Below are 23,827 nucleotides of genomic sequence, written 5' to 3'. Positions count from 1 at the left end.
TGTTCAAATGTCAAAGGAGGCAGCTTTCAAAACTTGGTATAATTTTGGATAAATTGTAATGAAGTGAAGAAAGTATGCACCAGATTTCACTTACGGTAATTTTCTCTTCCTGTTTCTCCCATCTTTCCTCTCACTTCTTACTACTTTTCTTTCCTTTACTGGTGGCTTTACATTGAGTGACAAGCCAAATGGTTTCCTGTAAGCCAAGAAACCATTTACAATGCTGGGTGGTAACCATATAACCAAACTATAAGTCCTCCCTATGTGTCAGCAAGTGGGTTGGTGGAGGGTTAGTGCCCTTCCCCTTAAAACAAATAACTCAAAGTCAAATGGCCACCCCTTACGGGAATGTGGCGTCTGGCAATGAGTGGATAATTTGCTTCATTAATAATGAAAATCCTGAAAGTCTTCTGGGGTTTCAAAGTAGTGAACTGCCCTGTGACACAATTATAAATGTCTTTGATATGTCATAATGCTGTCTTGAATCCATCCTTTACTGCTCCAACTTGCCACCCCACATACAATAGTTGCCATACATCATCAGGTAACATAATTTAATTGGTATACAAGCCCCCCACCGTCCACCCCACCAGGCTATAAACATTCTGTCAAAGCCTTTAGTAACATGGGAAGTACCGTAAAGTATTGAGAGTGATCATTTGGACTGAAGTGAAAAGGTGCTGGCAAAAATATCCTTTTCTCAAAGTACAGTATAAGCTTCCTTACTGTATGCTGTGATGTGAAAGAAATGCATCAACAATAGTCTGTGTGCAAACCAAAAACCCTGTATAACACTGGTTCCTCATTTTAAAATGTTTGGTTTTGAGTGTCCTTAATTATTAAGAACTTACCCCCTGTTTATCAACAAACACTTCACTTCCATGGTAAGCCATTATTCCCATATACCACTATAACACTGGTACACCAAAAATCCCACGCTACAACAAATGTAGTGCACAAAAGCATCATTATTCATTGTATGTATAGTAATACAGTATATTCTTGTAGTTTTTGCAATAGAGCTGAATTCACCCAAGATTTCTTTAAAGTGTAGAGAACTATGGCATTTTTAATTCATTCCAACAGAATAACCGATGTCCAACTGCAGTATTAAACCATTTCCTATGCTTTGCATTTTGCTAAATCTTAACTTATGTGCTGTATATAATTTGGATTAGTGTACTAGCTAACTTTACATCTGCTTGTACTGGGTTGAATATGACAGCTGTCTGAAACTGTTGACGAACTTGACATGCTCACAGGTGTTGAATGTAGACTCATACTTGACACGTTATTTGGGACATAACCACAGTATTACAATGTCTTCTTAGCTGAGTACCTACATTGACATGTAACTGAACCAAGTATCATTACATATTATATTTTTGATGTTTGTGTAATGTTGTACTCTGCAAGTTCAGAATAATACAGTTATTGCTTGTGTATATGTGATGCAATCTCAATATTGGGAACTCATACCTGAATCTCATGCAGTTAGTCTTTTATGCTGCGTAAGTTAGGCATTTTTTCTTTAAAAAGTTTTTATATAATTTTCTGTGTAATAATATGAGAGCCAAATGAAGCATTACCTTAGCTTTCATTAAAAACAATCTGTTTATGTTTGCTCCATGAAAGAAAGTATGTTGAAATATTACCAGAATGTAGCTACTGCATTTATGTACGCAGAGAGGCATTCTGCTTGAGATTCAGTAGTGAAGGATATCTCAGTTTTGTTTACCTAATTATTCATTATAATCCACTCCCAGGTGGTGAATCTGAAGAAGATGATGGGACTGGTGGTCATTATGAGGCCATTTATGAGGTGATTAGCCCCTCCCAGGAAGAGGAAGATGATGATGATGATGGGGATGTAGAGGATGATGATGAATGCTTCCAGCGGCAGGATGATAATGAATATGATGATTCCTTCGATTCTGATGATTCAGATGATGCATATTGTCGTCTGAGACCACAGGTAAGACAATTTTTGTCAGTGAGTGACAGGAACTTTAGACACTTTTTTATCTGACTGAACTGGGCCACTCCCATAACTCGAATAATAATTTGTGATAACATGAAATTTGAATCTTTTATGAGGGACGAATGAATCTCTTAGGTTACCATACTCAGTTCTTAATGGTGTAGTGATTGACAGCTCGTGATACAGTATTATGGAAGAGGTGTAGAGCCATGATATTTGGCTGACATTGTGCCACTGAGTGATGTGAAATGGCTGCAAATTGCTTAGGATCTTTGACAGGGTAACATAAGAGCAAACTACGATTCCTGTATTGTCCACCTTGGAACTTAGGGGCCAAGGCTAGACTACTGTAGTCTAGAACATTTATAGCAGACCAACCTGCATCCCTAGTAGCATCTCATATGATATAAAGGTGTCTAGTCACCTTTTGAATTTGAACCATAGTGCACAAGCCACAGTGCACTCTTATACAAGAGCTGTGTCATGAAAAATGTTCAAAGTAGAATAAGTCCAGCCATGATGATGAGATATAGTTTCAGTTCATATTATTTGTTGGTTTCCAGTGGCATTGCATATTATTTATTGGTTCAGTTTCTTTGCATGAAAAAAAGAAGAAAGAAAGTAAGTGTAATTGAACACTTAAGGCCATGTTACTGTACTGAATTGACTTTAGTGCATGGAGGTTTAAGCAAACCCCTAATTTTTTATGGTTACGTATGGAACAGGCTGTGGCACAAAAGAAGAAAGCATACAATGAATGGATGAGAAATAGGGGCATGGAAGAAGTTGAGAGGCAGAAGAGAGAGTTATACGTAGAAAGAAAGAGAGAGGTGAAAAGATTAGTAAGAGAGAGTAAGAAGAGAGCGGATGAGGAATTTGGAAGGAGCTTGAGTGTAAAGTGGAGAGACTGTAAGAAAATGTTCTGGAAAGAGGTGAAAAGAGTAAGACAGGGTGGAAGTGAAGTTAGCAGGGGAGTGAAAGATAAAAATGGTAGATTACTAGTGGAGAAGGGAGAAAAAGTGAGCAGATGGAGAGAACACTTTAAGGAATTCTTGAACATAGAGGATGGAAGTAGTGCGAGTATAAGTGGCTGAGGAATGGCTGGGAGAAGGAGGGAGGTGAGAAGACAAAAAGAAATCAGTAGGATAGAAGTTGTGGAAGCAATGAAGAAAGTTAAATTGGGGAAAGCCCCAGGAATTGATGGAGTGTGTGGTGAAATGCTGAAGCATGGGGAAGAGATAGTAGTAGAATGGATGTGGAAAATGTGCAGATTGGCCTGGGAGGAAGGTAGAGTCCCGGAGGATTGGAAGTCAGGTATAATTATTCCCTTGTACAAAGGAAAAGGGGAAAAAGAAGTGTGTGGTAATCATAGGGGCATTTGTCTTCTTAGTATAATAGGAAAAGTGTATGGTAGGGTACTTATTGACAGAGTTAGAGAAAGAACAGAGGAATTAGTAGGAGAAGAACAGGGAGGCTTTAGGAAGGGAAGAGGTTGTGTAGATTAGATATTCATTCTTAGATCTTTAGTGGAAAAGTTTCTAGAGAAGGAAAAGACGTTGTATGCGGCTTTCATGGATTTGGAGAAAGCATGTGACAGGGTGGATAGACAAGGATTGTGGAAAGTATGAAGAATATATGGAGTAGATGGGAAGTTGTTGAATTCTGTGAAGAATATGTACGATGGTGCGAAGGCTGCAGTGCGTGTGGATGGTGAACTAAGTGAATTTTTCTCTTTGAAGGTTGGGTTGAAACAGGGATGTGTCATGTCTCCATGGTTGTTCAATCTGTACATGGATGGGGTAATTAAAGAGGTACAAGGTAGGGTAGTGGATGTTGGAGTGGCCCTGGTGCGAGAGGATAGTGTTTGGAAACTCCCTGTACTGTTGTTTGCAGATGATACTGTGTTGTTGAGTGAAGACGAAGGGGAGCTGCAAGGATTGGTGGATGAGTTTGGGAGAGTGTGTAAGAAACGGAATCTAAAGGTGAATGTAGGGAAGAGTAAAGTGATGGTCTTTGAGAGAGGTGAAGTCAGTGAATGTACAGCAAGGTTGGATGGTGAGGAATTGGAAAATGTGAGTACATTTAAGTACTTGGATAGTGTGATGAGTATGGATAGAGGTTTGGAGGGTGAAATGCTTGAAAGGGTACAGCAGGGAAGAAAGGTTGCTGGTTCTTTGAAAGCAGTGATAAGAAACAGGGAAGTGAGCATGGAAGTGAAAAAGTTACTACATGACAGTATTGTGATACCAACTGTAATGTATGGAAGTGAAGCTTGGATGTTGCTTGAAGGACACAAGTCAAGAGTGAGAGCAGTGGAAATAAGATATTTAAGAGGAGCCTGTGGAGTCACATGGAGAGACAGGCTGACGAATGAGGATATAAAGGAGTGTTGTGGTGTGGATGTGGATGTGATAGGAAGCGTTATGAGGAACACACTGAGGTGGTTTGGCCATGTGGAGAGGATGGAGGGTGAGAGACTGACGAAGAGAGTGTACGTGAGTGAGGTGGAAGGCGGAAGAGGGAGGGGGAGGCCGAGGATGAGATGGAGGGATAGGGTGGAGAGGTATATGAGAGAGGGGGGTGTGGGTTGGGAGCAGGGCAGTGAAATGGCGGAGGACAGAGCGACGTGGAGACGATTTGTTTATGGCCACCCCAAACGGGATTGAGGCGTCTGGCAATAGATAGATAGATAGATAGATATATATATATATATATATATATATATGTATATATATTAATGTGTCCAACTCTGGGCAAAGGCTTCAGGGCCTATATCTCAGGTGCAGTAGCCTATCCCAAGGCCCAGTAATCCTCGTACACCTCCACATGTCACCACTTCAGCACTAACACCCACAGTCCATATTGAATACATGCTAGGGCTGCCTCATACAGGACTGATGTATTGGTATTAGCGGGGGTACTTTTATGATGTGTCGGCGGGTCATCTGGTAGAACAGGAAAGTCTGCTTTTATGAAATTCAAATCCTTAAACAGTTCCCTGTCCCATCCGGGATTCGAACCTAGGTCCATCAGGACTGCAGGCCGCCTCTCTACCGATTCAGCCATATATATATATATATATATAATATATATACACTCAGTCCTCGTAATCCGCGGCAATTTGGGTCTGGACCACTGCCGCGGATTACAAGTTCTGCGGTTTATAAATAATAACTCTTATGTGAAAAATGAATTAGGGTCTGGACTTTGGCCAGCCACCCCCCAAGGCACCCTACCTACATCTATCTAGGCACCATCAAACACAAACATACAAATTTAGGAATATTCAGTTCTTGTATTTAATAGAAATAAGCAGGGTTAAGGGATCTCACCTTAATCCTAGGACGATATTGCTTAAGTGAATGAAGTGGGGTGGTGTTGGAAAGAACTTAGAACCTCTCAGCATGAGGTGGGGGTGCTCTCTCATGCTGTTCTCCCTTCTCCAGTTCCTCAGCCTCCCTCAGGAAGCCCTCAAAGTCTGCCTCAGAGATGACTGATGCTACGTCATCCACGTCCTCAGTGTGTGAAGGGCCAGGCTGTGGTTCAGGCTCGGCTTCTGCCCTTACCCGGGCAAAATAGTGGGTGATAAGTTCCTGATGTTTCTCATTAACTCTGCGGCATTAGTATGCACACTTGCCACCAGGGACGGGTGGTGATTGGTTGTTGGGTCGCAGCTATCAAATTGAATGCTGCGGTTTACGATTCTCCTCGGAAAAGGCCCACTTTGGTGCCTAGATCCGCGATTTTCGTGACTTAACGGCGGTTTAAGAGTGCTGGCAGTCTGACAGCCACTTTCCTGCGGATTACGAATCCGTGGTTTATAAACACTCTGATTACGAGGATTGAGTGTATATATCTCATCTCATCAGCCGTTTGTGTGTCCACTGCAGGACCAGCCTATCCCGCCCGAAGTGGGGATGATACAGCCAATGTATCTACCAAGTGGCTTAGGCTGTCTAGTAGAGATTGTTTGTAGGGTGAGAAGTGCATGTAAGTGTAATTGTAGTGTGGGAGTGGCTTTGGATGTGTGTGTAGTCTGTGAACCAAGTGTAATTGGCCCACGTAAGCCGACTGGATGCAAGCATACTTTATATATATGTGTATATATATAATATTCTTTCCATATCACTCTCATAACTATTGTACATATCCATTTCAGTTTCCTGATGAGTTGCCTCCACAAATCTCCCGTGATCATCACGACTCCTTGAGGTCAGAAGTCTCATCCACTGACACAGCCCTTCATCTGCATTCTTCTAATCTGGAGCCCCAGCCACACCAGCAACAACATGGAATAACAAAGATAGCAGAGGCAGCCAATTTAGGGATGAGAAGGCTACGACGCAACTGGTCCCAGACAAAGAATGAAGTGGTAACTGGGTTAAGCAAAATAAAGAAAAAAGGAACATTCAGTGCCTCGGACCTCAAGAGCACCGAAAGTGAGTGTTATGAAGAGGGGTTATTTTGTATGTTATCTGATACAGTAGATAACCACAGTTTTGACCTGTTATAAGATCATAAGATGTATTATTAGAGTTATGCCATATACATTCTACCTGCAGTGCTGTATGGAGTGCTGACCAAGGCATATATTAGGCAGGAACAAAGTAGTCCATTATGAAAGTAGAAAGGTAAGTGAGAGACAGTGGCATAGCCAGGTCTCAATGGATGGGGGAGCAAAGGTGAGCCCAAGCCATGTTATTTGGGGGTCCAATGGTACACATTATTCATTCAAACATTAACCCAAGGAGTGCGATAGGCCTCATTTGGGACTTGACACAGTTGAAAGCGATAGGCCTCAAATGAGCGCAATTTTCAAAGGCGTACCAAAAACATACCACAAGGATTAGGTTGCTGAAATTTGTATGAGATATAGGGGCAAGCAGCAACTCTCGATACCACCCACGCACTGCCCCATATACGCTCAGAATACGCATGGACACCATGGAGTGCACAGGTCAATCATCGTTCCGTGATGCCACCAACCGTGCACCCGGCACTTGCCCTTCCGGTGGTGGTGCACGACCTAAGCGCCCACCAGGAGGCCCTCGTACGTCCCTCCAGATGACACTTCATCTGATGAAGAGTACCAGGCCCAACAAGCCCCACGGAAGAAAAAGAAGGCTGCGTCAGGCACCAAAAAGGCATCTGCGAAGAGATCATTATTCAAGACCTCTGCCATCACTGCCACCACTGCTTGAATAACTACTGCTACAGGAGGCATTGTAGCAGGCCCTTCGCAGGGGGGAAAGTCTAGAGGCATTCAGGCAGGGAGGAAAGGGAAGGGGCTGCCTTGTCATTGGAAAATTACACCTCCCCCCACAGTCACCCCTACACCACTGCTCACAACCACCACGCCTTCCCACACCGCCACTGCTACCACTGTCACCTTTGCCACCATTCCAATCTCTGCCACCACTTCCACCACTGCCATCACCTCTACTGCTGCCATCCCTGCTGCCAAGAGGCCTCACTGTCATAAGCCCTTCACCCCTTCTAAATACGGTACCATCCTTTTCTGCGATGATGGGCACGAAGGGGATGACGAGGGGGCTGACGGAGGGCTTGATGCTGACGTGGTGGCACTGGGTTAGGGGGCTGAATCAGCCAGTGAATCAGTGCACAGAGACCCTGATTGTGTTTATGAAGAAGACGAATCAGGGAACGAGGTGACCTTCTGTGAACATCCCAGTGATGATGGTGACGACGATGGAGATGGTGATGGTGCTCCCGTCGATCCACGGTGCTTCACATGGTCTGATGGGGCGAATTTCCAGTCTCAGTTGCATCCATTTGATGCAACTCAGTGTGGATCTACCCCAGCCTGGCCATGTGACGAAATGCTCGGGAAAGTGATTATTTCTGGGCATTTTTTGATGAGGAACTTATGAATTTCGTGACTGACCAGACCAATGCCTATCAGCTTTGGATCCAGGAAAGAATGGATTTCATAAGTCCTCGATCAAAAAGGGACAGGATGCTGTCAGAGCTGCTTGTGATGTTGGCCCTGCTGATGATCATGCCTTTGATGAAGTGTGTCCTGCAGGAATACTGGAGGGCAGATGAACTCTTTGGGACTCCGATCTTCGGGAAATACTTGGCTCGTGACGGGTGTTCGTTGCTGTTGAAGTTTTTACATTTCACAGACAGTGAAAAGCCGTGTCATGATGACAGGATCTGGAAGATCAGGGACTTCTCCATGCTGCTGGTGAGGTTCAAGAGGTTCTTCTATCCCTTTGGTAACATGGTGTGTGAGAAGTCCCTCATGCTCTTCAAAGGACGGCTCATCTTCAAACAGTACATCCCCCTGAAGAGGCACCGTTTTGGAATAAAACTTTTCTCCCTGTGTCATTGCAAGACCGGCATTGTGCTTGACATGACTGTCTACACTGGCACGGACATAGATATCCCCAAAGCGGCATCCAACAACCCCCTGGGGTTGTTTGGTAATGTGATAAAGAAAATATTGGAGCCATTCCTGGACAATGTAATGTCTTGTATACCGACAACTGGTAGACAAGTCCTGCCCTTTGCAAATTCCTGCACGAGAACAGGACTGGATTCTTCGGCACTGTGAGAGCCACCAGGAAGGGCATGCTGAAATTCAAGGGCAACAGGATCCCCCTCGATGACCCATCATCGAGTGACACTCCTGACGACAAGCAGCTGGCCCAGGAGCACCATGGGTGCGGTCGCAGGAGGAAGAAGAAGAACCTTTACCTCCAGCTCAAGAAGTTGGGGGAGATTCTCGCCATCAAGTGAAAAGACCAGCAGCCTGTTCATCTCTTCACAACAGTCCATAAGGGAGACATGGTGGACATGGGGAAAGTTCACTACTGCATCCAGAAACACATCAGAGAACCTGGTGCTGTGGTGGACTACACACAACACATGAGGATCGTTGACAAGTCAGACTGTCAGCTGGCTGGTGTTGAGTGTATCAGGAAGTCGGTAAAGTGGTACCACAAATTGTTCCTCCACATGGTCAATATCACCATCCTGAATGCCTATAACTTGTGGTTCGTACAGAAGGACATCGCCCCCCACAAAAAAACGAAGTTCAGAACTTCATCTATAACTGTGCCTTCCAGCTCCTGCAGGACTTCGGTGCTACCACCATGACAGGCAGAGGATGGCGCCCTGTGGAGCTCCCAGACAGAGTGCAAGATTAAGTGTTGCGCCACTACCCTGTCCCCAGTGTCATCGTCGGAGGCAGGAGGATGCAGCTGAACTGCCAGGTCTGCATGCACAGAGTCCACAGACCCCGCAAGTGCACTAGGGTCTCGGTCTTGTGCAAGGAATGCAATGTAGGCCTGTGCCTGGGTGACTGCTTCCATGACTACCACACCTTCAAGCAGTACTAACAGCATGCCCTACCACCACTCCCTCCTCACAGGCACCTGGTATCACCCCTGACGACATGGAACTAACTTTGAAAATGGTTTGGACAATCTTATGTTTTAGTTTTATATAGAAAGTTAGGCCTAGAATGTCAAGTGTATTTTATACGGGTATAAAATGTTTATGTCTGTTGTACATTACTTGTAGGCTATGTATGAAAAATAAATTATTTTGTACTATGATTCATAAAAAGATAATAAAAAATAAACTCATGTCATATTATTCATAGGAGTTTTGCTCCTATGAATAATATGACATGAGTTTATAAAAAAAAATAATACTCGTAATACAGTAATAATTTTCTTTCCAGTTCCAAAAATCTCCCCTACACCCATCAGGAGATTCGATCCCTTGCCTCCTGACCTCTGAGGCAAATGTCATTCCCAGGTCAATCACTCAGACCACCACACCACGGAGCTTCAAGCTGTCAGACGAGTGAAAGATCTATCCATCACTCGGGCATGTGCCTGGGTGACAAAAAAATATAAACCGAACAAATAAGCTTTTATGTCAGTCATGATCACTTTTCATTACAAATAATTTCATTCATGCATCTTTATGTAACCAAGAAGCTCACAAAAGGTCTTTGAAAAATAGTAACTATGATATGTTTATGTGCAAAGTCCGTGAATGAGAACCTTGTATCACTACCTTCATTTTTCCTTTTATTCACATCACCTTACGTTTATTGTGCTTCCAGATGATACATGGATGAAACTTCCTTAACATGGCACCGAAAGCTTAGTCATTCATGAATGTAATAGCTTGTTGTGGTGTAATATGAGGCAGAATATTACACACACACACACACACACACACACACACACACACACACACACACACACACACACACACACACACACACACAAAGTTAGTCAGAGATTCAGTAGAGATAAACAAATCAGTAGTAATCACTGGTATAGAAGAGGAAGAAGTTAAAAACAAGATCACAAGAGACAAAAAGGAGATGACAAATGTAATGAACTTACTGAAAGAAGTATCAGAGGAAATCTGTAGTAAAGACATAGAGGAACACAAAAGGTTAGGGAAATACGAGAAAAGCAAGACAAGACCTCTAAAGGTGACTTTCCAGAGTGTAAACACTATGGAAGAGATACTAAAAAATGCAAAGAATCCTATGGAAAAAGAGGAGTTCAAAAATGTATGGATAAAAAGATGCCTAACACAAGAGGAATTGGGGAATTACTGAAAGAGAAAAGGGAGGAAGCAAAAACAAAAAATGAGGGAAGATCAGAAGAGGAGAAGAAGAAATTTTTTTGCAAAGTAATAGGATTGCAGGTACGAAAGTGGTACACAAACAGGATGGAAGAAAAAGGAGGAAGGTAGTAGAACCATGTCATGACAAGTATATAAACAAGATGATAAAGTTGATGTACTCAAATGTGGATGGAATGGTATCTAAATTACTAGAGATGAATGATTATGTCAGAGAAAATGAACCACAAATAATATGCCTAACTGAAACAAAATTAACACCAAGGATATCCGATGACATACTAAACTTAGAGGAATACAATATATGGAGAAGAGACAGAAATTTAAAAAAAGGAGGAGGAATTATAATATTAACTAAGAAAAATCTAAAAGTCAAGGAAATAAAACTAGATATACCATCACAAGTAGAACTGATTGCAGTAGAGATCGACACATCTGAAGGTAAAGTAATTGTAGCCAATTTGTACATGCCACCCAGATCAAACACATGGGAAAGAGACGAATATGAGGACCTGGCAGAGAGTACAATTCAGAGTATAAGATCATTGCTACATAAAATGGAAGAGAAATCAGAAAGAATTATACTAACTGGGGACTTCAATACAAATATAGATTGGAATACTCTAGATATAAATAGCCAAGAAAGCTGTTGGGACCAAAAGCTCCTGGATCTCGTACAAGAGTTTTTCTTAACGCAACATGTGAGGGAAACCACCTGAAAAAGAGGACTTGATGTACCTTCAGTGCTAGATCTAATATTTACTAGGCAAGAAAATGATATTGACAGTTTAATATATCACCCTCCACTCGGCAAAAGCGATCATGCAGTACTAAATTATAACTTCAGGATAGCATATGACATAGTAAATAGCAATGGCAGTTACAAAAAGAGCCTAAACTATAAAAAGGGAAATTATCAAGACCTAAAGAAGTATTTCTTAGAAGTTGATTGGGAAAATGAGCTTAGAGGACAAGATTTAAATGCTGTATATAAAAAATTTTGTGAATTTTATGAAATAGGAGTCCAGAAGTACATCCCACAGCACAAGGAAGCAGATAAGAAAATACAGAAATGGTTCAATGCAGAATGTAAAAAATCAAAAGAAAGAAGAGATTTGTTGTGGAATAGATACAGAAGACACAATAGTGAAAGGGTGTATAATTATTACAAACAGGCAAGAAACGACTATACAGTACAAGAATAAGGAGGGAAGCCCAAAAACAGTTTGAGGAGGATATAATAAATAAAAGTAGTGATCAACCAAAGCTGTTTTACAGCTATATCAGAAGCAAAACCAAAGTAAAAGATATAATACAATCCATTATGGACGAGGGAATCACTTATACACAAGAGAAAGATATTTGTGAAGCACTAAATAAGAAATTCCAATTAGTTTTTACAGAAGAAATAAATTTTGAGAGGGACTATGTGGAACACACATGTCCACACATACTACCAGATATACAAATAGCAGAAAAAGTAATACAGGAGGAGTTAAGTAGATTAGACAGAGGAAAAGCAAGTGGTCCTGATGAAATTTCATGTTGGGTATTACGAGAATGTGCAAAGGAGTTAAGTAAACCATTATTTTTAATTTTCAAGAAATCCCTGAGTCAAGGTAAACTACCTGATATTTGGAAAAAAGCAAATATTGTCCCCTTATTCAAGAAAGGAAATAGACAAAATCCACTCAACTACCGACCAGTATCACTGACCAGTGTTGTAAGCAAGGTATTAGAAAAACTTATAAGAAAAGCTTAGGTAAATCATCTAGAAGAACACAGTATGATAACAGAAAGACAGTTTGGTTTCAGAAAAGGAAAATCATGTGTTACTAATCTGTTGAGCTACTATGACAGAGTAACAAACACAATACAGGAAAGGGAAGGATGGGTGTGGACAGTATCTATTTAGATTTCAAGAAAGCTTTTGACACAGTACCACACCAAAGACTTGTATGGAAACTGTACCATCAAGGAGGAATTCGAGGCAAACTTTTTTGTTGGATGAAATACTTTCTCATAAAAAGAGAAATGAGGAGAGTACTAAGAGGAAACTACTCATCATGGAAAGAAGTGACTAGTGGAGTACCACAGGATTCAGTGCTGGCACCAATCATGTTTTTAGTGTATATAAATGATATAAACAGTAACACTGGAAATGAGAGCTATCTGAATATGTTTGCAGATGATGCAAAAATACAAAGGAGAATTACTAACACAGACTCTTGTAAAGAGCTACAAGAAGAATTAAATAAAATTCATGAATGGAGTAGTACATGGCAAATGGAATTCAATGTGGACAAGTGTCATGTAATCAAGTTTGGTAAAAGTGGAAAAAGACCTGATTGAGATTATAAGTTAGGAAATAAAACCCTATACACATCAGAAAGAGAGAAAGACTTAGGTGTGATTATTAATAACAGACTATCTCCGGCATTCACATATATAAATGAAGACATGCTAAGAAGGATAATAACATCATTCATTAGACCAACCCTGGAATATGCATCAGTAGTCTGGAGTCCTCATCTCAAAAAGCATATAGACAAGATTGAAAAAGTTCAAAGGGCCACTACAAGATGGATACCAAGCTTAAAGGACCTAAGCTACGAAGAAAGACTAAATAAACTGAATCTACCAACACTACAGGAGAGAAGGAAAAGAGGTGACATGATAATGCTATATAAGTGCATATCAGGAAAGGAGAAAATAGACATAAATGATTACTTAACATATGGAGAAGCATCAGCAAGAGGACACTGCAAAAAGCTGCATAAGAAGAGAGGTGAGAAAGACGTAAGGAAATTCAGTTTCCCAAACAGAGCAATTGATCAATGGAATGCACTACCGAATGAAATAGTGTGTGCCAAAACAATTCACAAATTTAAGGATATGTACGATAAATATGGTTTAAGACACGGGATAGTACGAGCTTGACTAATTCCTGTAAAGATACAATTAGGTAAGTACACACACACACACACACACACACACACACACACACACACACACACACACACACACACACACGAGAGAGAGATAAAAAGAATCTGTTTTGTTAGAGTTAGTGGCATTTTTCTGAGAGAGGGAGAGAGAGTTATGAGTATATTGTACAGTCATTTCTGGTAGTTAGAGAGAGAGAGAGTTACGAGTGTATTGTACAATAATGTATGCTTTGTCAGTGGTGCGTAAGGTAATTTATCATAGTTTGAGAGTGAGAGAGAGAGAGAGTTACGAGTATATTGTATGGTCATTTCTAGTAGTTAGAGAGAGAGAGTTACGAGTATATTGTATGGTCATTTCTAGTAGTTAGAGAGAGAGAGTTACCAGTATATTGTACGGTCATTTCTAGTAGTTTGAGAGAGAGAGAGAGAGAGAGAGAGACAATGGGTTGATGATACAATAATCACAGGTGGTCCTTGCCCAAGGCCATGGTAAATATAGGCTGTTTTTCCCAGATAATGCCCTTCCTCACCTCGCTTATCATGAGTGGTTGGGTTGCTCGCACCACCAGCTGTTCATCTTCTGGCCATTTTATCTCGCCACCATATGACTTTATGTGGTCATATATATATGTATTGCCGGACGTGCGCGAACATTCCCAAGACGATGATGTACGTTTCATTCAATTCTGCAAGACTCGAAATTTCGGCCAAGAAGTCACTTGGCAATAGCTATCTACAGAACCATTATTGCTCTCCAGGGGTAAAATAATCTGAAATTTCAAATGGGGTCCAATGGAGGTGGTGAGGATCTGATTTGGGGACACCCCCAGACACCTCCATAACTGGCACCTCTGGTAGGAGAGTGTCACGGGGTTTTTAAAAATATCACTGGGATTTAAAAAAAATGCTGAATATTATTTAATTGATAATAATGTTCAACAATATTGAAGAGCAGGGACAATGATTGTCTTGCTAAATCAAGCAACAATTCTCTAAGAACGAGAATTTATAAACTTTCTCAACTGTACACACCAGAGACTAATTACTCACAAATGCTGAATTAGTACTGTTAGCCTCTGGAGAAAGTTACTTCACCCCTGACAATAAATAACTAATACTAATAATAATATCAGGTTCTTGCTGATGCTTAACTCCTAGGTGGCACAATGGATTTTAAGTTAATACGGCAAGACTGGTCTAAGTACCAGTTATGAATAGCAAAACGTTTATGCAAGCTAGGAGCTATATGGAAAATAAGCTTAATTTGGAGAAATGAAACAAGAGTTTACTTTACATTAAGCTCAAGAAAAAGAACTGTTAAATTTATTGATTACAAAAAATAAATTTCACATTACAATTCAAAATCAAATTAATGAGATCGCACTCACTCACTCACGCAAAAGCTAAATCCTTACGCCTAGGAAAAACACCTTAATTAAACTCTTAAGACTAGAAAAATACAAGAAGGAAATACTAGTCGATGAATGCTGTGTATCACCCAGGGGGTGGGAGCTTGGATAACTGTGATCTTGTGGAGCTTGGGTGCTAGCTGACCTCTCCTCTCACACTTCTGGAGCACAGGACCTCTCTCCGTCAAAGCAAACACTGGACTGAATTCAAATGATGTATGGGTAGGACGCACAAGCCACCGGAAGAAGACGTGGATAACGGTTGAGGCAAGCAGGGGCGAACAATAAAGAAACAATTGTATCGCTCAGTAGAGCACTTAGTGACGTGCATTAAATCGGTCACTTTTGAAAGTGACGAATGTTTTGAAAAGTATACCCCGAAATGGAGAGAGAAATGGTTAACTGAGCGATACACAGTGAATTTTCCACTAATAGTTCGTGTTTTTCACAAAAGGGAAATGTCGCGAATTTGATTCGTGACAGAGAGAAAGGAAAATGTGTTTGGGATGCATTCAAGAAAAGAGTTCTGTTATAAGAGAGGAAATATTAAAGTGGGACTCATGGAAAAGATATTCATTTGGAGAAAAATTAATGTTTCTTAAAATAGGAAAGTGTTTTGAGAGGGCTGCAGATTTATATTGATGAAGGTGGGAAATATTGGAAAGATTTAAAGGATGAAATAGGAGCAACTAATGGCAAGAAATGTATGTGAATAAGAGGCAAATGGGAAGGCTGTTTTGAAAATGATGAGAGCAGAGTCAGGTTTGGTGCTACACAAAGAAAGAATTTGGTGCCTTAGAAAGTGTCATTGGCAGAAATCAAGACAGTTGTGAAAATACAGTGAATGGGAAGTCAAGGGATGTTGATTTGTGATTACTTGATGTAGAGGAGAGTGTGCAATAAAGTGTTTATAGGAAGTTCTGTAATGTTAGAAAGCCTGGATGAGTGGAGTAGAAAAATGCTATGACCTCCGGTAACAGCTGTCAAAGAAAGTACAGAAGTTATAATGGAATAAGCCTGTTTAGTGTTCAGAAAAGTTACATGGAAAAACAGAGATAGCAAAGGTAAGAAAGAATCAGAATGTCAAGCGAGTGAATTGGTTTTGAGAGTGGTAGTGGGGATGTGACTTTAATAACTGGAATAAGGCAGGTAGTTGATGAAGCACATGAGAAAGGTTGTAAGATGTTTATAGCATTTATAGTTTTGGTAGGTGCTGGAGAGGGATGCCTTCTTGTGGTGTGGCACATAAAACCATGTCCAGTCATACAGACCTCCCTCCTTTCCCTCCCTATCCCCTGAATGAAGGATGTTGGACTGCAGTCCACTGGGTTCACATACAGTTGAGCCTGGGACCACAACTGCAACAACATAATTCTAGATAAAGTATTGAGGGAGGAGGCTGTTGCACCAGTCAAACAAGGCAGTACTTCTGGAGGGTGGGTGAGGGGATGAAAAACTGGTGATAGGGTTAAGTGGAACTTTCATTTCATCATCTTTGAGGACAGCTATGGGCCATTTTCTTTTCCTGACCTTTTTCATTGTTTCAGTAACATGGAGAGGATGATATGGTAATGAGTTTTAAAAGCTGAGATTGAGAATATTGGAAATGGGGCTTTTAAGTTGGATGTGAGGGTGTGGTTTAGAAAAGATTAAAAGTATTGAGATCAGTGAATGATTAAGGAGAAAGTATGTGATCAAACTGTAGAATGGATATAAATATGGGGGTGAATAGAGTTTACAATATGAGAGTGAAAAAGGGTGGCAAGAGGTACGAAAGGCCAAAGTAGCTAGATGTGGGGAGTGAATCTGAGAAAAATAGGAAGTGGAAGCTGAGGAAGCAGCTAAATTGATGAAGGATTGAAATGGATTAATGAAGTACAGTGTGTTTTAACATGACTTTTTTTTTTTTTTTTACCTTGGCAGTAGACAGAGTAGTCTCTATTCCCTAGGTTTTGGAAGTGACTTACTGTAATCACATTAAGCACATTTTTTGTGGAACCTGTAGTATGGAGTTAATAAATTTTCCAGACTTGAGTGATGGGCCATTGTATGCATGATAAATATCACTGGCCACTCTGCTGATGGTTGGTAGTATATTATGTTTGAACTTTCCTTGACCTATTTCTGGATCATGTCCATCTCATTTATAAGTGAAAAATAAGGATAAGATGATAATGACTTCACTGAAAAAAAAGAAAAAGAGAGAACCAAAGGCTGAAAACCTGCTTTTGAAGTCTGTACTCCACTCCAGAAAGTGGGTTGTATTTAAAATCAGGATTGCTAATGAGGAAATGACGAAAAGCTAAATGGGGGAAATGAGTTTGAGGAGTGATAGGGATGAAGTATACCATTTCTTGTGTCATTTTGACACCCTTCCTTTGCTTGGCACCCAGGGTGGCAGTTGCCTCTGTCACCCATTAGCTGTGACCCTGTCTGCCTTTCATATTGAAGTACTGTACAGGCATTACGGTGGGGTACATGTTTGGAAAATGATATGTAGAAAAATTATTGTTGTAGACTGCGACAAATTTAAGTGTATTATTCTTTCCTCTTCCTTATGCCTATGGGTGACTCTACACTCCCTCTTCTGTCTTTTTTTCCTTCATTGTTTCCTCTTCCTTCTGCCTATGGGTGACTCTACATTGAGTGTCAAGCCAAATGGTTTCTTGTATGCCAGGAGACCATTTACTGCACTGGGTGGTAACCATGTAACCAAGTTATGGCACCTGGTAGTTTAGTGAGTAATTAAGACACTCGAATCGGATTGAGCCGGTGCAGGTTTATATCCAAGAGGTGGTTGGAGTTTATTGCTAACATAATGCCACTCAGGAATGAGTGATGCTGGTCACTCTCATCTTAAATGTCAGCACCAACATGCCTAGACCCAGGCTCCTACGTTCCTCATGGGGGAACACTGGATTTGATGATGAATGAATGAATGATATTTAGTGATTGGATGATAAGCTAAGGGATGGAGGAAGTTGAGAGACAGAAGTGAGTTATATGTTGCGAGGAAGAGAGAGGTGAAAAGATTAGTAAGTGAGAGAAGAGTGGATGAGGAATCTGGAAAGAATTTGAGTGGAAAGTGGTGGGAATATAAGATGTTCTGGAAGGAGGTAAAGAGAGTTAGATAGGGTGATAGAGAAGTTAGTACGGGAATGAAAGATAAAAATGGCAGATTGATAGTGGAGAACGGAGAAAAAGTGAGCAGATGGAGAGAACACTTTAAGGAACTGTTAAACTTAGAGAATGAAAGTAATGCAAGTATAAGTGGCTTGGGAATGGCTGGGAGAAGGAGAGAGATGAGAAAGGAGGAAGAGATTAGTAGGATGGAAGTAGTGGAAGCAGTGAAGAAAGTCAAACTGGAGAAAGGCTCAGGAATTGATCAGGTGTGTGGTGAAGTGCTCAAGCATGGGTGAGAGATAGTAGTAGAATGGATATGAAAGATGTGCAGATTGGCCTGGGAGGAAGGTAAAGTCCTGGAGGATTGGAAGTCAGGTATAATTATTTCCTTGTACAAAGGAAAAGGGGAAAAAGAAGTGTGTGATAATCATAGTGGCATTTGTCTACTTAGTGGAAAAGTATACAGTAGGATATTTATTGACAGAGTTAGGGAAATAACAGGGGAACTAATAGGAGAAGAACAGGGAGGTTTTAGGAAGGAAAGAAGTCTTGTAGATCAAATATTCATCCTTAGGTCTTTAACCCGCCCGATCCCGACCGATTTTCTACCATTGACTCCCCCCAATCTTGACCAATTTTGGAAAAAAAAATTTTTGGCTCAAACCTCTGCTTTTGGTGAGAAACATTGAAAATTCATAGAGAAATCGCTCACCTGAGGTTTAAAATACTCGATGCAGGTAGCAGTACTCCTTACCTTACTGGGTTTTCTATCAGGCTGGCTCCAAAGAAAACGAGTTCTGTGGGAGGGTAACTATTCCACACCACTCATAAATGGTATTTATTTATTTATTTGATACAAATTTATATGCAGTACGAGAGTATATTGGTTTTCACACAGTAATATAGGCAATATAAGCATTGTTTCACTCACCAAACACACAAACATACCTGACCTTTTTGGGCAACATTACCTAATCATCATTTCTGACTGTTTCTTCCTCTAATGCTACGTAAACTTTGTCCTCTACATTGTCATCGATTGGGGAATCACTCTGGCCTTGAATTTCGTACCATGGCACGACATGTCTTCACTCTGGTAACAGGTGAATTGCCGAGACAGTGGCATGCGAGGGGGGGGGGTCATGCAGGGTAAGACATTATCCCTGCCTGGCATCTTGTATAGGAAGGTGTCCCGTGTATACGTACCAAAAATCACGCCGAAAATTGAAAATTGTGCAAATTAGGGACCTTGCAATTGATTCGCGTTTATATACGTCGACGGGACTGACAGTGACAAAACTTGTGGATGTATATATACGTCAGCGGGACCCGGCGGGTTAATGGAATAGTTTCTAGAGAAGGGAAAGAAGTTGTATGTGGCCTTCATGGATTTGGAGAAAGCATATGACAGAGTGGATTGACAAGGAATGTGGAAAATAATAAGAATATGAGTAAATGGGCAGTTGTTGAATGCCACGAAGAGTGTATGGGGGTGCTAAGGCTGCAGTGCGTATGGATAGTGAACTTAGTGAATTTTTCTATCTGAATGTTGGATTGAAATTGGATGTGTCGTGTCTCCATGGCTGTCCAGTCTAGGATGGGGTTATAAAGAGGTACAAGGTAGGGCAGTGAATGTTGGAGCAGTCCAAATGGGAGAGGGCATCGGTAGGAAACTTCTCATACTCTTGTTTGCAGATGAGACTACTGTTAAACGAAGATGAAGGGGAACTTCAAGGCTTAGTGAATGAATTTGGGAGAGTGTGTAAGAAACAGAATCTAAAAGTGAATGTAGGGAAGAGTAAAGTTATGGTCTTCGAGAGAAATGAAGTCACCAAATGTACATTAAGATTGGATGATGAAGAAGTGGAAGCTGTGAGTGCATTTACATACTTGGGTAGTGTGATGAGTAAGGATGGGAGTTTGGAGGATGAAGTGCTTGAAAGGGTACAATAAGGAAGAAAGGTTGTTGGTTCTTTGAAAGCAGTGATAAGAAATAGGGAGGTGAACATTTAAGTAAAAATATCGCTGCACAATAGCATTGTGATACCAATTCCGATGTATGGCAGTGAAGCTTCTACCTTGTTGGAAGGACACAGGTGAAGAGTGAGAGCAGTGGAAATTAGTTATCTGAGAGGAGCATGTGAAGTTACATGGAGAGACAGAGTGGTAAATGAAGAATTGAAGGAACGTTATGTGGATGTGATAGAAAGCGTTAGCAGAAATACGCCGAGGTGGCTTGGCCATGTGGAGAGGATGGAGAGCGAGAGACTAATGAGGAGAGTGTATGTGAGTTGGAGGGGAGGGAGAGGGATGGGGAGGCTGAGGATGAGAGAGATGGATGGAGAGGTACTGTATATGAGAGGGGAGGGGGGTGAGCTGGGGGGAGGGCAGTGACATGATGGAGGATTGTGCGACATGGAGACGATTTGTTTGTGGCTATCCCTTACAGGATTGTGGCATCTGGCAATAGACAGATAAAGGTGGATAGTTTGTTCACTTTAAATAGGTATAAGATTTCCACCTCTCCATCTTGTAACAGTAAATTGACATTAATATGGTGGTAGTTATGAGGAAATTGCTTTGGCATTAATGTGGAGTGGTCCTAGTGTCTTATTCTGGTGTTGAGCTACAAAAAATAAGCTGGAAAAGAACCAGAATCTCAGTCTCTTTGAAATGTATGAACTATAGCACTCCCTCTTTGCCCTTTTCCAGATCTAACCAGCGAACCAAGTCCAACCAGTGCTGAGAAACGGAAGTGGTCATTTAAGAATCATTTTTGCCGCAAGTCCTCTTCAGGTTCCATGGCCAATGTGGTGAGTGGTCCAACCCCAACTAAGAAGGAATCTGCCACATTCTACTTGACACTGACCATTGAGGCTGGTGGTGCAGGCCAGGACAACGGAGAGTTATCTGATACATCTCAGCGCACAGTGCGATCTGATTCTGAGAGTGTTGTATCTTCGGTTAGTGCTCATGATCAGCGCAAGTCCAGCACCCCCTCACTGGTTTCCCTGACTACACAAGGCTCAGCTGATGCACCTGCACCCCCATTACACCATTCTGAATCCCACCCAACAGCAGTAATTGCCCGCCGACCCACCTCAGCCAACTATGGGAGGAAGAACTCTTCTGGATCTGGTGGTCAGGGCCCTGTCAGACCCCGCACAGCCCCTCCTGCACCACCACCAAAAGGTACACTGATTTTTTAAATACCCATATCATCAGTGCTGCATTTATGCTTGTCGTAGCTAATATAGTGCAGTAGAGTATGTGAAATGTGGCTTACAATACTTTATCTGTAGTGTGATATTAAGGCACACCCTATGTGAGATTACGAGTTTCACTACAAAATCTGTCACTTCCCCCCTTTCGTGATTTCTGCCTACCTCTGTTTTTATTACTGAAAACAGTAGTTTGAAGTTGATGATTAATGATGATCATTGGATAAAGTTCAGTAAAGTCCCATGTTAGTGCAGCTAGATGGGACTAAGAACTTTGGCAGGTGCTTTGCTGTATGGAAAATTACTGGTAAGTAATCATTCTAGCATAATGTAGCTTTTAGTTTTCTAGTGTAATACAAGTATACCTGCAACAACCATTTAATATCCTGTCGTCTGTTCCAAACGAATTCTTCAGGTGCTGTACCGGGTATCTCTTTTAAACCTTATGTATTATACAACACTGCCTGTAGTTACTGTTCTGTACTTTTGATAATGGAAAGTAGTATTGCTTATTTATAGGTATGGGTTGGTTACCGTATTGCCAATGTTCATGCAACTTTGACATGACAACATTTTTGCAAAGTAAATGATTCTTAACTACTCCCTTTGTGTTTAGTGCCTGAAGAGCTAAGTATCCCATACTCCTTATTACATAGTTATTCTATAGAAACAAAAATCACATTTGTGTTGACAGGCACAGAGAATTCCATTGATGTGAATCTCCCTACTTATAGGTATGATAATGTTCCTTTGGTGAAGTTGTCAGGTGCATAGCGAAAGGTCTTTTGTCCCTGTCATTCTCTTAGAGTGTACTAGCCTTGCCTGTCTTGTTTGGTTTTGGCTATTTTTTCCACTGTGTTCTATTGCAGACGCTTTCCTGTGTTCTTCCAGGCTGTTCATCATAGCATTGTGTTCTTTGTGGATGTCATTTTGCCTCTGTAGTGTGAGTTGTTAGATATTTATGAATGTTATGGCAAGGTAGTTAGTGCTTGTTCATTTCTCCTCTTCTCATCCAAGTTTCTCCCCCTCCCCTTCCCCCCACCTCCTGTTTCCCCTCTCCCTTTCCTTTCCTGGTAAGCCTGCTTGGCCCAGGTGAGTCAGGTATTCCTTATGTATGTGTGTGTATGTGTGTTCTTACCTAATTGTATCTTTACAGGAATGAGTCAAGCTCGTACTGTCCCGTGTCTTAAACCATATTTATCGTACATATCCTTAAATTTGTGAATTGTTTTGGCACACACTATTTCATTCGGTAGTGCATTCCATTGATCAATTGCTCTGTTTGGGAAACTGAATTTCCTTACGTCTTTATCACCTCTCTTCTTATGCAGTTTTTTGCAGTGTCCTCTTGCTGATGCTTCTCCATATGTTAAGTAATCATTTATATCTATTTTCTCCTTTCCTGATATGCACTTATATAGCATTATCATGTCACCTCTTTTCCTTCTCTCCTGTAGTGTTGGTAGATTCAGTTTATTTAGTCTTTCTTCGTAGCTTAGGTCCCTTAAGCTTGGTATCCATCTTGTAGCGGCCCTTTGAACTTTTTCAATCTTGTCTATGTGCTTTTTGAGATGAGGACTCCAGACTATTGATGCATATTCCAGGGTTGGTCTAATGAATGATGTTATTATCCTTCTTAGCATGTCTTCATTTATGTATGTGAATGCTATTCTCATATTTGCAAGCAGTGTATACATGTTCCATACCATCTCGCTGATGTGGTCAGCCGGAGATAGTCTGTTATTGATAATCACACCTAGGTCTTTCTCTCTTTCTGATGTGTATAGGGTTTTATTTCCCAACTTATAATCCCAATCAGGTCTTTTTCCACTTTTACCAAACTTGATTACATGACACTTGTCCACATTGAATTCCATTTGCCATGTACTACTCCATTCATGAAGTTTATTTAATTCTTCTTGTAGCTCCCTACAAGAGTCTGTGCTAGTAATTCTCCTTTGTATTTTTGCATCATCTGCAAACATATTCAGATAGCTCTCATTTCCAGTGTTACTGTTTATATCATTTATGTACACTAAAAACATGATTGGTGCCAGCACCGAACCCTGTGGTACTCCACTAGTCACTTCTTTCCATGATGAGTAGTTTCCTCTTAGTACTGTCCTCATTTCTCTTTTTATGAGAAAGTCTTGCATCCAACAAAACAGTTTGCCTCGAATTCCTCCTTGATGGTACAGCTTCCATAAAAGTCTTTGGTGTGGTACTGTGTCAAAAGCTTTCTTGAAATCTAAATAGATACTGTCCACCCATCCTTCCCTTTCCTGTATTGTGTTTGTTACTCTGTCATAGTAGCTCAACAAATTAGTAACACATGATTTTCCTTTTCTGAAACCAAACTGTCTTTCTGTTATCATACTGTGTTCTTCTAGATGATTTACCCAAGCTTTTCTTATAAGTTTTTCTAATACCTTGCTTACAACACTGGTCAGTGATACTGGTCGGTAGTTGAGAGGATTTTGTCTATTTCCTTTCTTGAATAAGGGGACT

At 41.0% G+C, this 23,827-nt stretch overlaps 1 protein-coding gene across 1 annotated transcript in view; it reads left to right on the top strand.

The window, feature by feature from the left end:
- Exn (Ephexin) overlaps positions 1 to 23,827 on the top strand; it is a 344,579-nt gene that overhangs the window by 141,878 nt on the left and 178,874 nt on the right. The window contains exons 10-12 of the mRNA XM_080273353.1: positions 1,767 to 1,975; positions 6,141 to 6,420; positions 20,811 to 21,290. Of these exons, the coding sequence (XP_080129479.1) occupies positions 1,767 to 1,975; positions 6,141 to 6,420; positions 20,811 to 21,290 (969 nt within the window). The remainder of the gene's footprint in view (positions 1 to 1,766; positions 1,976 to 6,140; positions 6,421 to 20,810; positions 21,291 to 23,827) is intronic.

This window comes from Coenobita brevimanus, chromosome 54 (genome assembly GCF_032717465.1).
Source record: "Coenobita brevimanus isolate Jiangsu-jjx chromosome 54, ASM3271746v2, whole genome shotgun sequence".
Classification (NCBI taxonomy): Eukaryota; Metazoa; Arthropoda; class Malacostraca; order Decapoda; family Coenobitidae; genus Coenobita; species Coenobita brevimanus.
This window is presented reverse-complemented; position numbering and strand designations above follow the sequence as displayed.